The sequence below is a fragment of the Catharus ustulatus genome, chromosome 2, assembly GCF_009819885.2.
Source record: "Catharus ustulatus isolate bCatUst1 chromosome 2, bCatUst1.pri.v2, whole genome shotgun sequence".
Classification (NCBI taxonomy): Eukaryota; Metazoa; Chordata; class Aves; order Passeriformes; family Turdidae; genus Catharus; species Catharus ustulatus.
The window spans coordinates 47,489,011-47,503,450 of record NC_046222.1 but is presented as its reverse complement, the minus strand read 5'-3'; the positions used below and the strand labels follow the sequence as shown (position 1 = coordinate 47,503,450).

The 14,440-nt window shown below is 39.4% G+C and overlaps 1 protein-coding gene across 1 annotated transcript in view; it reads right to left on the bottom strand.

The window, feature by feature from the left end:
• Positions 1–14,217, bottom strand: part of RNF17 (ring finger protein 17) — a 40,733-nt gene extending 26,516 nt beyond the window's left edge. Inside the window, 12 exon segments of the mRNA XM_033051705.1 lie at positions 595–686; positions 1,861–1,935; positions 4,204–4,280; positions 5,588–5,759; positions 6,539–6,636; positions 7,980–8,060; positions 9,147–9,246; positions 10,520–10,575; positions 11,570–11,628; positions 12,282–12,373; positions 12,995–13,076; positions 13,479–14,217. Coding sequence (XP_032907596.1) covers positions 595–686; positions 1,861–1,935; positions 4,204–4,280; positions 5,588–5,759; positions 6,539–6,636; positions 7,980–8,060; positions 9,147–9,246; positions 10,520–10,575; positions 11,570–11,628; positions 12,282–12,373; positions 12,995–13,076; positions 13,479–14,217 — 1,723 coding nt within the window.
• Positions 14,218–14,440: the final 223 nt, after the last annotated feature.

Below are 14,440 nucleotides of genomic sequence, written 5' to 3'. Positions count from 1 at the left end.
CATAGAGTTATTAAGGTTGGAAAACACCTCTAAGACCCTGAGTACCTCTTACACACCAGCCTGGCAGGCACTGCTGCTCCCCCCTCCTGTGTGACCGTGACTTTCAGTACTGTAGGGTCCAATACCTGACAAAGCACTCCAGATTCAGTCTTCTAACAGAGGGGAAGGATCCCTTCATGGACCTGCAGCTGACAGTTACAGTACAGTACTTACTAGTACAATCCAGGGAAAACCTGACAAGCTGAGGAACCTAATCGTTCCTGCCAAACATCATAGGACAATGGCCAGGCAGAACATTCAAGAAGCTGAGGTAACTGACAGAAAAGGATTCTCCAGCAACCAGTGACAGAAACTGAGGGAACTGCAATAACCACAAGTCAAAGCAAATAATCATAGCAGATGGTGCTTTTAACCCTCTTTGAGAGAGCTTGTGACAAAGTTTTCTATAAGCTAAACAGGAGAACAAAAAAAAGGAAATCCAAAAGAATTGAAACAGACACCATTAAAGAACCTGCATGAACCAAACACACAACTCAAAAATAAGATCACACTCAACAATGGAACACTGGAAGCATTAGGTATTAAGACACTTGCCTTCCAAGTCATCTTCAAGTATTTCTTCTATTACGACATCAGGCATTTCTTCCTGGTCATCAAGGATAGGAGTGTCTAGTCCATTATCTTCACTGTATTTAGGAAAAAATTTATTTGGAAACAAATTTACATAATTCAGTCTGTTTCCAGAAAAGCATGAGTCCAAGCAGAGGTTTTATTAAGAATGCATCACTATCGCTACATTAAAAAAACACCTCATAACAGCTGCCATAACAGAAATAAACTAAACTTTTTAATACCAAGACAACAAAAACCAGTAATTTAACTCCTGAATCCTATAAAGAATTGTCATGGACCATACATATGCATGGGCACAGTTTAGTGCAAGAGCTACCTCCACCTACATGATCAGAGACCACCAGTACGAATACAAACTATTTGAAAAAAAATTCATAATGTGATAACTCATACTGAAAACAAGAGGCATATCAGATGCTTTTGTACTAACAGACTCACTCTCAAATGCAGGATTTTCAAATATTACAGTAAGCAATAAGCCTTTTTTAGCATATTCAGCTTTAACTACAACAGCTCTAATAGCAACTCCATCCATTCAATTTTTTCAAGTATTAGTCAAAGACCACAAACAAACAAAACAACAAACAACAACGACAACAAACCACCCTTAATAAAATAAAAGCCATTGCAATTCTAAAAATAAAAGGGTTTTTTGCTAATCTTAAGACATTTCTTTTGGCATATGACACAATCAGTATTGAAACTGTCACCTGGAAATACTACCAATTTCAGTACTTGCTGTTCATTTTAGAGATTAATTAACACTTACAAACATTTTCACGTGCTGAAATGATTAACATCTCTATTCCATGTACAACAAACAAACAGACACAGCACTCAGGGACATGATTTAATGGGTGCCTTGGCAGTGTTAGGTTTACAGTTGGACTCAATGATCTTTTCCAGCCTAACTGGTTCCATGATTTGAATCATTACATGCCAATCATTAAATGCCATCTGAAGTTGAAAAGTACACAGCATAAATAAAATCAGGAAAGTTTTTCAGCAAAACATACTAGGGCAAAAGAAAGTAAAATCAAAATGTCAGAACTGAAGCACAAACTGGACTGACTGGCATGCTGATTGAAATACCGGCACAAAGATTTGCTTTGCTCTTAGAATACTCTTCCATAAGCACCTACAGTTTTTTTAAATTTGATCTCCAACAAATGCGTAACCACTAGACCAAGTAAGTTACTGTACCTATTCTCTTTCATTAAAAAACACTTCCCTATCATTCCCCATTTAATCACACCCAAATTTTCTAATGAAGATGTGATCTCGAAAGTGTTCGGGAACAACCTCAAGAGAACAAATATTACAGAAGGTGACAAGGATACCTAAATCACTTTGACAGTTTAAGATCTATGGTGTTTTTTCCAATATTCATGGAGGGGCAAAGTGAGAGATTAATTACCTACTCCAGTTTATTTCTTCCTACAAAAATCAGATTTGGCTGCTCATTTATCTTCATGTTCATACTTAAAAAAAAATCTTTCTCCCTCATGCACAGAATACTGCAACACTCACTCAATTTTCAAATCTATACTCAGTTTAGTTCAATATATCATTCTGCACAGAGGAAAATAATTTTCTTTTCATTCTGAAGAACAAAACCATCACTCAAGTCCAAAACACATGCTTCTGTTTATTGCTACACTATTAACTATTTTCTTTACCAGTGAAAACCAGCAAAATCTTTCAGGCACTTTTACATTTAGGCTAATGGAACTGCGACTGTACCTTAAATAAATGCCTTAGCTTTTCTATCCAGTTTTAATTAATGAAAACAGAAACGTAAATAGTACTGAACAGCTGTCTGGGCTTTTCTCCTACTGCCCCCTTCAGAAACATACCCACTCTTTCTTCTCCAATATTTTATGTCAACAGCATGTGCCTCAACTTCTATGCACCTCCTACTTGTGCTTTTTTTCACCTTTGGAATAATTCTGGAGTGGCACAAGGTACATAACACATTTATATTTATCCTTCATCAGGTTTCCTTTGTCTCCTTTTCAGCTGAAGCTCTTTAAAAGTTTTTCAGTGAAAAAAAAAAATACTATGTTTCAGATTTCTTTTAGGTTGGGAGAGTTTACCACTGTACATTTAAACAGGCTTCTCTGAAATTGCCATTCAACACTGCCAGCATCTTCACAATAGTGACTTGGTGCATAGAGCCCAAGTTTTCTAAAAGAGGATTTTATAGCTTGCTTTATCCATATTTTAACTGAAGAACTCAACTACCATGACAGGAGGAGTCTTAATTTTTGTCTAGCGTTGGAACAACCCACCCATTGGCTGAGTCACCATCCATGGAGGCATGTGGCTAAGGGAGCTGGGGCTGTTCCCCCTGGAGAAAGCAAGGCACCAGGAGACCTTACAGCACATTTCTGAGAGACAGGTACAATTTTTTCTGGCAGAGTATCCTGCAACAGTTTAAAACCATTACCCCTTGACCGAAGGGAAAGTCGACTCAGAGTAGATAAAAGGGATTTTTTACAGTAAGAGTGGTGAAACAGCAGAACAAATGGTCTGGAGAGGTGGTAAATGCCCCATCCCTGGACAGGTTTAAGGTCAGATTGGATAGAGCTCTGAGCAACCTGATCAAGCTGAGGATGCCTTTGCTCACTGGAGGACACTTGGACTACACAAATTTTGAGGGTCCCTCTCAAACCAAACCATTCTATGATTTTGTGATTTAAACTTATGCAGACATTACACTTAAACACATGGTAAAGGTGGAATTGGTAGTGTTAGGTTAAAGTTTGGACTCGGTGATCCTAATGGTCTTTTTCAATCTAAATGATTTTGCTATCTTACAAAAATTGTTAGCATTTAGCATGTAAATAATCAACTTGCAAAGCTTAATTTCTGTGTGCCAGTCAGAATGACATCCTCCCCCTCATTTTATTCCCAGAGTGGTTCCACTCCCTGAAACATAATGGAGGTCCACAAGACGTTCCAAAGTAGCACCATCTTTGCTCTGTCCCTCCATCATTTTCGAGTGTGGCCTTTATACACCAGGAACTGCAGAATTCTTGAGCAGCCTTATGACCAAGTTGCACAGGGTCAGGTGTACCTCAGCTGTGACCAACTTTCTTACTCATTTCTGCTACAGGTATCTATCATCAGTTGCTTCCAGTGAGGACAGCATAGCAACTGGAAATTCCCAAAACCTTCTTTAGGCATCAGCACCCCAAAAAGCATCTTCCTGAAGGTCAGAAACTGCCTCACTAAAAATGTAATTAAGCCCTTATTCTCCCAGTTTATTTCTATTTGTAATGAGAGGACTTTAGATGTGGTAGAAATCTGTCAAGCATTTTAAAAATGCATGTGTATTTTTTTACATTCCAGCGAATTGTATGTGCTTTCTCCCTCACACCTCACATGAAGGCTATTGCCTACTTTAGTGAAGAGTTTATATTTATGACTGAAATAGTAGTTTTTCAGTCAACTACAAGTGAAGAAGCTCAATTTCTGCTGTTTAACTATTCCATGAACAGTTTTTGTAATTAAGATAATCTATGCCTCCTTTTAGCTCCACGTATATCTCCCACTCCAGTCAATTACCTTGAAAGTATTTTTTCCTTTAAATTTTTCACTCTTGAGAGCTCAGCCTCCACTGGTAGCTTCAAGTCATAAATAATCTGAAATTAAGAAATACAATCTCAGCTTGCATTGAACAGAAAGCAGATTATACAGACACCTATTACCTATAGCACACCACCTTTAATTTTATAGTAAAAACCCCAGGAGTTCAGCCAACAGCCAATTCTCAAATAAGTTTTCTTGCCTTGCTAGGACCTAATGGTTGGTATTCTGTAATCTAAGCATATAAACAGAAGCAAAAGTCAGATACTCCTTTTGTATCAACATCTAATGAGAAAGGGATCTCTAAGTAAAAAGGCAGGCCTTTGAGAGGAGAGTGGTAGATGCCAATTCCTAAAAAACCACTGGTAGGATGGAAATAAATGACAGAAAAAAAGGGAAGGATTAGACTTATTTTCTGGGTCAGAAGACTCAGTTTCTTCATTTGGAAAGTAACAAATGGATGCAGGGTGGTTGATTCTGCAAAGTATATTTCTTCAAAGAATGACAAGACCAATTACTCATTCTTTTTCTCAACACAAGGATTACAAAGACTCCAAATGAAATAACTTGGTGGTACATTTTGAAAGAACAGAGGAAGCTATTTTACACAAATAATAAAAGGTCACACTGACACTACCTATGCCTTTGTACATATAATGCACGTATGTACACACCCATGCACACTGTCACAAGCTTTAAAATGATACTAAAGATGTTCCACAAGCTTATGACAAAATAAGGTCATGTTGATTCACTGCCAAGAGCCTGATGTATCCTATCAACATTTAATCCTTAACGTTCAACTTCCCCAGTTTCTTGGATACTTCCTCCAAGCATTTTTGTTGCCAGACAGGAGACTTCACAGGATGGACCTTTGCTCTAATACAGCACGGCAGGTAGTATGGGTTTCTATGAATAGTAAAATATGACGGGAAGAAAGAATGAAAGTAGAGGCCTGGGACCAAGAGGATCAAATGAGTGTGGCTATGAATTCTGGAGTAGTTCAGTGAGAAGGTTGGAAAGCTCTGGAATGGAAAAAGTTTGAGAAACGGAACCAATCCAAACACCACCTTTTCACTGATCACCTTTGTGTCAGTTTTCCCATCCTCACCCTCCATTTCCTTTTTCACATGCCAAACTCTTCAAGGCAACCATCACCTTTTTTTTCTTCACACCAGTCACCAGACTGTAACTTGTAACCAAGACCAAATACAAATTCTGTGTCTGTGAAGAAGCAGGGTAACAATATAATACCCCAAAAATGTCAGTATTGAAGTCAGCAAACTGGGACCACAAACTTTCAATCCAAATTTAAATATATTCCTTAAAAATAAATTATTTCACAGTGCAAAAATGTTACTACCTGAGTGACATCACAACAGTTTCTTAGAGAATGCGAAAATTTTAATTCCTTTGCCGTCCTAATGGCACCAATCAAGTGCTTCTTCTTCTCTTCTATCATTTCCTTAGCTTTTGCAATACTTGAACTGTAGTTGTTGATGTTCTCTTTTAAGTTGGAAAACATCTTCCTCTTTCTGTGTTAAAAACATTACTTTTACGTAAATTTAATATGCACTCAAAACTGAACAGTAACCCACAGCTGCCAGCCACACAATACAAAGTGAATACATCTCACACACAAGGATCATATTCCCCAAACACTGTGAAGTAGAATCATGGGAAATGTACTGTGTAATTAGAGGAACCACAAAAGTTAAAGAGCTCACACTGAAAAGACATTTATTAAATATTAGGAGCACTCTTCCATTTCAGCCTCCTGATATTTCCAAACACATCCAACTGAAAAAAAAACCAGTTGGATCTTACAATTCATTCTACTAAAATAAGATTGAAGACCCCCTGCTCATAAGCTCTTCTGGAAACCTGAGGTTTAATACCTCTCTCCCGTCAATCTGAAGGCAAAAATATTTCTGAAAAATCCAGAAACGAAGTGTCCTTGGTATTCTATCAGCTTGAAAATGCACAGAAAGTAAATTTAAAAAACCCTGCTATTAAAATTTATCATCCACTATTAACAGTATAAAAAACCTCAAAATTGAGCTTTTTCAGAAAATTAACATTATTAGTAGTTTTTCTGATTTTTTAAGAACAGAGACAGCATAAGCTGTAGTGTTTTCAAACCATACAGACCAGTTACAAGATGCCATAATGAAAGGGTACAAATGAAAGCCAGGTACTATGAAATTCTGCTGTGAGAAAATTCTAAACAAAATTTTAGTCTTTCATCTGAACTAGAAAGAGGTTTGTGATAAAAGTAACTCACCCGTGTCATACTACAAAATTAGATTACTACCTTGACAGAAGAGTAATAAGTTCATCAAGTGTTCTATCTGCAGCTTCTGTAACTTTGTCTTTTTTATGCTTCACTTTCAACTCCAAGTATTCCAGCACCTATTTAATTCAGTATGAATAAATATGTATTATTTCATTATTATTTTGTTATTCTCACAATAATACTTCTTTTAAAACTCAGAACAGAAGCAATGAACAGTAACAGTGACAGATACCCCAGCAGATCGAGTGACATTAAACCACATACAGCTCATTAAAACCCTCTGTTTTCTCTAACTTGGAGTCAGCTGGCACTGTTTGAATCTTCCTCAACTGAAGCTTTTAGGTCTATGAGGCAAGAAACAGATCTTGGGCCCATAGTCTCACTTTCCTTACCCGACATTCTAATACAGCACCATGCACAGATAACAGAATGCTGAGATTTCCACTGTTTTTTAAAACTCATGAGCATAAACGGAAAATTTAAAAAAAGTTCTTCCCCTGGCTAAACATCAGATTTGTCACTAAAATTACATTTAATAAAGAGACTATGGGAAAAAATCTCAGCAGTTCAATACTACTTTGGGAATTTCTCAATCTTTGTTGAAAACCTGTTGCAAGACCAGAGTCATACCTGTGGGTTATTATATTATAGCTCCTGAAATGGGAAGTTTTTACAAGATGCTATTAGTGTATGAATTAGGAACTCAACATAGCTTTGGTTAACAGAAATATTGGCCATTAGAAAGGGAATGGAGAACAGGGCTCACTGACACCTGACACCACATTTAACAGAACTGAGTTTCTGAAACATTAAATACTTCTATACTGTTTATCTTACAAGTAAAAACGTAAATTGATGGCAAAGACAGAACTGCAAACTTTTCTACAGTACATTTAAGAAGAGCTATAGTTTAAATAAATTAATTCTAATTGAAAAAGTTCAAAAGTTATTCAATAAAACCTATTAACAGTATTATCCGGTATTTTAGGATTCTTCCTATGTTCTATGTTGTGCATATAAATGAATTACTTGATTTGCATTTTTCTGCACATTCCGCACTTTTTACTTCTGTTGGTCTCATAATATCTTAGAATTAAAAAGCTGGAGTAGCAGCTAGAGCAAAAACAAAAGCTGAATTTTATCCTGATCCAAGGAAAAACAAACTTAGTACTTGAAGACTGGATTGCATACAGTTCTGCTAAATGTATATACTGAGCTACTAATTTTAGATCATGCACAGGCTCTTTTACTCCTTTGCAGACTACTTCTCAGGCTGTAGCCTGGACTTTAAGGCTGTTTTTCACAGAAATAACAGGAACAGCTGAAAGACAAAACAGGTATCAAAACGAAGGAAAAGCACATTTAAATAGTGTGTTAATGTGTGACTACTCACAACAAAAACCTTCAGTCTAGGAGAGAACTTATTATTTCATGATTTATCGAATTGATTTTCACCCACCTTGCTTGCATCATGGAAGTGGCCAAGATTACTAACAGCTACACCCAAAGCTTCATCAATATCTTGCCCAGTGTTGTACTCCTGAGGAAAGGTTTGCCAATGAACATTAACAGTTGCTTGCTTAAAGCAAAGATAGCCTATAACATTTTGCCATTTTGAGAGAGGCATTTGATGTGGGTGACTGATGAGCTATGTGAAGACTCTGAGCAGCTCCATAATGGCCATCAGGCACAAAATACTTGGCTCACCTAAATTTCACCGAGAACATTTACACTGCAGTACTTCTGAAACAGATTCTAAATTTGTTTTTTTAAACAATTTAATTGCATACTCACATACAAAAACCAAATTAAAACCGTATATGAAAAAAAAGGCAAAATAAAGTTACTAATACAGAGAAATGAAAACATGGAAGATTGAAGAACAGGAATATTGCAGCCTACAACAACAGTAAAATATTTAGGAATATCACTTGGGGAAAACCCCCCCAAAAAATGTAGCTAGCTCCCAGTATTTTACTGATACAAGAAAACCATTTTCAAAATTTAACTGGTACTGTAACAGAACTACTTAAGTAATCATATCAGACATTTGCAAGTTATGATTTTTTCAAGGTCAGTATACAGGACAATCTTCACAGAAGAAAACATGACTGGCACTGGATATATAGTTCCTTCCCAGTCATTTTAAAATATCCACAACTTAAGTTCTCCTGGTCTCAAACTTCACAAACGTCATTCAGAAAGATGGGGTTTGGAAATTAAATAGAATGTTTAAAGAGGGATCCATTTGTCAATAACCTTGTTGCCCTGAATTACTGTTTTAAGGAGGTGAGCATGAGCCTTGTCCCACATTTAAAAACAAAGAAGTCCCCAACTCAAATGTGAAGCCTGGGATATCTTTTAAGAAAGGTGAAATTAAAAATACATCATTTCACAGCAGCCAGACAGAACTAACAGTCTTCAGCTCTGATCTCACTGGGGGGTCTGAGCTGCACTCATTTTGTCAAGTTATTTTATGAACACTGTAGCTACACATCCCTTCTACGATAAGACAGAACAACACATAACTATTAACGTCGCAGGGTTTTTTGTTTTACAAAGTGCACTATTAACTATGTGTACACTAAATCAAGTGAGAATATAAGGAAATGTCAGGTTAACACACCATGTCAGATGATGGAGCTAGAGCTGGTCCATCACTCAGCCCACGATTGGAAGAAAATGGGTGCTGAACATTTTTCTCTCTGGTATTGTGACTGAAGGGCCTGCAAACAATAAACTTCTAAAGAAAAGACCTATGCATTTTAAATAAAGTGTCAAACTTCCTACAAATACTTTACACAAGTATTTCAAAAACTATAATTAAAATACATATACACACACCTATTTGTGTAAAAGATGAATTCACACATAGCAGATGCCCGATTAAAAAATATCTCCTTTTTTATTATAATCCCCTTAAAAGTATCTATTTTTCATTTGACAATTTTGGTAATACTGAACAAAAACCTCAGTAGCTGGTAGTGATTCTAATCCTCAGTGAGCGTAAATGCATGATCATGAATATTCCAGGATTCATTTTTCATTTGTTACTGTTAAAATCTTTAGAATACATGACCAATGGCACCAAAAACATTTATTGGTAACCTGTTAGGCAGGGTCTTAAATTCAACTGTATGATGACCCACAGCTGCTCTTCTGCAACAGCTTACAAGACTCCTACAAAAGCAGGCTGCATAGACCAGCCTTATTCCAGGAAGGATGCCTTGTGTTGCTCCTCCTGGGCTCAGTTGTGTCTGATCAATGGTGGGAGCATCTGGAGAACACTGCTGCAGAGACTGACAGCCACACATGAAATCTTTCACTTTGGGCAAGGCTAGCAGTGTGTCTTACATGCACCAAACTCAGAAGATAAAATTTCCTACGTCTTCCTTTCAGAACAGGTTTCTTAGGCAACAGACCTGAAAGAATTATCTGGGGCTATCCTTATTTGCATGAACATTAATCTCCAAAGCAATATAACAGGAAGATGCCCACTTTAAGACTTCCTTCAGGTTCACACAGTCTGGCCAGATAACCAAGTGAATGTAATTTAGATTTGACAGTACCACAGAATATTGCTGGCATCTAATCCTTATATAGTTGTGACTTTATCAAAACAGAAGGAGCATTGGGATCAGCAGCTGGTGGGGGAAAGGAGACAGAGTCCTTCCTACCACAGTGTGGTGTTTCAGACCTCTCTTCCTCTCAACCCTTATCAGCCATCTACCCCACTGCTTAAAACTTTCAATTTCATACATTTTCAAGCCAAACCAATTTGTTTTTTGTTGCCTTGCAATGAAATTATATTTGTACTCAATGTGCTCCCACAGTATCAGATGCTCATACCAACAACACATTAGTGAAGTTTAAAGAGCACATTAAAAGAAAATCAGCCCAAGTAAAATGTCTGGAATCACTTACTGGAATCACTGGATTCAATCAAGTCTTCAACCAGGCTGGCATTTAAAGACATGAAAAGATTTAATAAAGGTTTACCTTGCTTGTCTTTCTGAGCTGCTGCCATACAGCCCAAGTTTAAAGTCCGTTATGCTCTAAATTCAGAGGGGAAAAGGAAAACAAGCTCAACCACAGGGTTACAACCAGATCCCAGGAACAGGTATTCTATAAACCTGTTTTCACCTTCAGTACCCACATCTGTCCACCATTTCAATTAGATCAAACTTCAAAATAAGTGCTGTTGAACTGTACAAGGGGAGGTCTAAAAGAGCTCCCAAACAGAACATCTGCAGCCATCAGTGCACCTCTGTGATAAATAAAAAGCATTTCTAGTAAAAGGATTCCTGACTTCCTGTTTGCACTTAATATTTTCCCCATTATTATGTAAAACTTGTTACATACTGGATTCCTGAACCAGACTGTACAATGTACCTTTTCAGTAAGGCTTAATCAAAGAGCTTAAATGCCAAAGATCTGACTGATCTGTATTTTGCAACAAATGCTAAACCTGAATTTTGTAAGAGAAAAAAATAAAGAGTACATCATGTTTGTCCAAAATATAAATTTACATGAAACAATGGCATTAACATGTCACAACACATGGGAGACACACACAAGGCTTTTTTTTTAGATGCAGAAACAGAAAAACCTCAGAACCTACACACTACTGGGCAAAGTGTAGTTGGTTTTTTTTAGTATCTTTTAAGTCTCTATGAGAGACTGAGACTATCAGCTCTATGGGAGTTGATAGAAAATGTGCATATTTATGAGTCACTTTCTTGCCCGCTGTGTGCACACAAGAGGGTGGAACAGATCTGGCAACACGGGGCACTAATGAGAATTGTAAAAAAACACCTTCCTAAACCCAGGTTCTGGACATCTGATGTGCACTACACAGCAACACTGTGTAATGAGAAATGCTAGCAAGCACTTGCTGGGGATGTAGGTGGTCACAATGCACAGACCCTGAGCTCAGAGAGGACCTAAGCCTGCTTTAATCACTCTCAATGAAAATTCAAAAGAGCCTGTAACATTGCTGCTTCACACCACCACAGTGACAACTGAACTGAAAGCTTTAGATTAACTTACTTCTGGAGAAGAGAAACAAAACATATCAGTGTCTTCATCCTTCCCATCACCATGCAGCACTGTAAAAGCAAACACAGAAAAAACCCACTGCTGCAGGGCATCCTAATCCATGAGACAATAGAAATACACCAACACCAGTGTAGTCTCCTAAACAGCATTCAGCAAGTCAACAGGAATTAGAACCCTGAGCTTTTTTTCATAAGAGAATTTAAGAGCTAGGAATAGAAAATCAGATAGATATAAAGCTTAGCTGAGAATTATAAAGATCGACTTGTATTAATGAGGGCATTATCTGTTATCATTAGCTATATATATTGTTTCTACATTCAAGATAATCATATGAAAGGAAAAAAGGTAAAAAACCCCACAAATTCAAAAAGCATAGTTAAGTACTGGAAAAAAATTGCTTCATAAACACCTATAAATACTACGCGTCCCAAACAATTTTTCAACCCTTGGAAAAAAGTTACTGATGCAGAAAAAAAAAAGGTTTCTTTTAGAACAAACTTGTCAATCACTTCATCAAGAAAAGGAGCAGGAGAGGAATCAAAAGGAATTGATTGTTCTTGCTAACTACTGAGTAAACAGTAAATAAACAACGTGTTAACCAAATCTAGCAGCCCATCTAGTGTCCTTAACAGATCACATGAAATAAAAATTAAGTAGTGCACACCATAAAACTGCTGGAAATGAAAAGATTCCAAAGCCTTACCTTCTGCACTGACAGTTTGTGACATATGACACGAATCACCATTTCTCTGATGTGGTTCTGTAAAACACTCTTGTAGTAGCTTAGGGGATTGCCTTCAGAAGTAAAAGTAAAGATTTAGGATCATCAAGAATATCGGTAAGAAACTAACTCAGACTTCCAACTCTTTTAAAGCTAAGCTTATCCACTTTTACAAAGTGACATTATGAAAAAGCCGCAGTCAACAAAATACACGACAAAAGACTGGTTACCTTCTCTTAACTAGGGAAGTACTTTAGCTCAGTGACACTAAATTCATCATACATAAAGGTGACACTACAGCTGTTAGGTATGCAGTATTTCAAGTAACTAGAACCAGCACCAATAAATTGTTACGCAAACAGCTTTGATCACATTTATTCTAGTTATTTAAAACATACTGAGCAGATCAGCAGAGGTAATTTGTAAAAAAAAAAATAAAAAACAAAAAAGAAAAGACCAATACGATATAATATCTGAGTGTACCAAGTTGTATTTAAAGTGCCTCTTTCCATGACCCTACTCCAAACACTGAAACTTTTCACAAACTGAGCATTCTGCTCACGTAGATAACACAGTAAAACAGACTCACTTGCAGAACACAAACATTACTCTCTACATTTTCTCAATTCTATTTCCAGGTAATCGCACCACCAGAGTTTAAAAATATTAAAGCCACCATCTCAAAATTCACATACCTCACACCTTTCATCCTACTTCTGGGAAGCTCTTTATTACTATCACCCAACAAGGAGAACTCTTCCCTTCTACTCGTGGCGCCTGATAGAAAAAAAAAAAAAAGGCAGAAAAAGTGACAAATTCTTCTCAACACAGTCCAGTTCATCACTTGAGCCAACGCTACAGGTTCAGGCAAGTTCACGAACAGCAAAATGGAAGCGACAGACACAGAAATCACATCGAGCATACACTTATTTCTTCCGCGAAAGGCAAATCTAAATGCAACAGAGCAGCGGGCTGCCCTGCACAGCTCAGCTGCTCCACCCCGACCCACCCAGGGCTCCTGGGCACACCAGGAAGCGCCAATACTGCTCTTCCAGCCTCCCTCCCGATCCCGTATCCTCAACAGGACGATGCCTCCTTTCTGCACTTATCTCCACAAGCACTCCCTGCCTGCAATCCACGCCATGTACAGACCCGACTCCCTTCCTCAAGGGCTCCCACCGGCCGTGCTTTCCCTGGCTGTTTTTCCCGTGCTCAGTGCCCCAGACGAGCGCTCTCCCCGCGGCGCTGCGGGCTCGGGGACGCGCGGCTCCCGCACCGCGCCCGCTCCCCGCGCCGCCTCACCCCGACCCTCGCGCGCCAAAATGGCGGCCGGCCCGGGGCGCCTCTCGACGCCGCCGCAGCCAATCCCGGGCAGCGCGCGGGGCAGGCGCGCGGGGCGGGGCGGACACGCCCGGGAGGGTCCCTGCGCCGTGGGGCAGGACGGCGGAGGCGGTGCTGCTCTGAGGGGATCGTACTTCCGGCCGGGTCTCTCTCCGCCATGGGGCAGGTGGCAGAGGCCCTGCTGTGACGGGATCGTGTCCCCAGCCGGGTCTCTCCGCCATGGGGCAGGTGGCAGAGGCCCTGCTCTGACGGAATCGTGTCCCCAGCCGGGTCTCTCCGCCATGGGGCAGGTGGCAGAGGCCCTGCTCTGACGGGATCGTGTCCCCAGCCGGGTCTCTCCGCCATGGGGCAGGTGGCAGAGGCCCTGCTCTGAGTGGATCGTGTTCCCGGCGGGTGGCGGTGTGACACCAGCCAGCGGCCTAGCGCCAGGCAGCTGCTCACTCGCTACCTCACCAGCGAGATCGGGGAGAAAATCGGGAGAGTGAACTCTGGGTTGGGGTTGAAGCGGTTTAATAAGGAAAGCAAAAGCCACGCACACAAGCAAAGCAAGACAAGGGGTTAATTCACTGCTTGCCATGGGCAGGCAGGTGTTCAGCCATGTTCACGACAGCAGGGACCCATCACATACAATGGTAACTTGGGAACACAAAAGCCATCGCTCCAAACATCCTGCCTTCCTCCTTCTTCCCCCCAGTTTACACACAGAGCCTGATGTCAGATGGTCTGGAATATCGCTTTGGTCATTTGGGGTTGCCTGTCCTGGCTGTGTCCCCTCCCAACCTCTGATGCACCTACAGCTT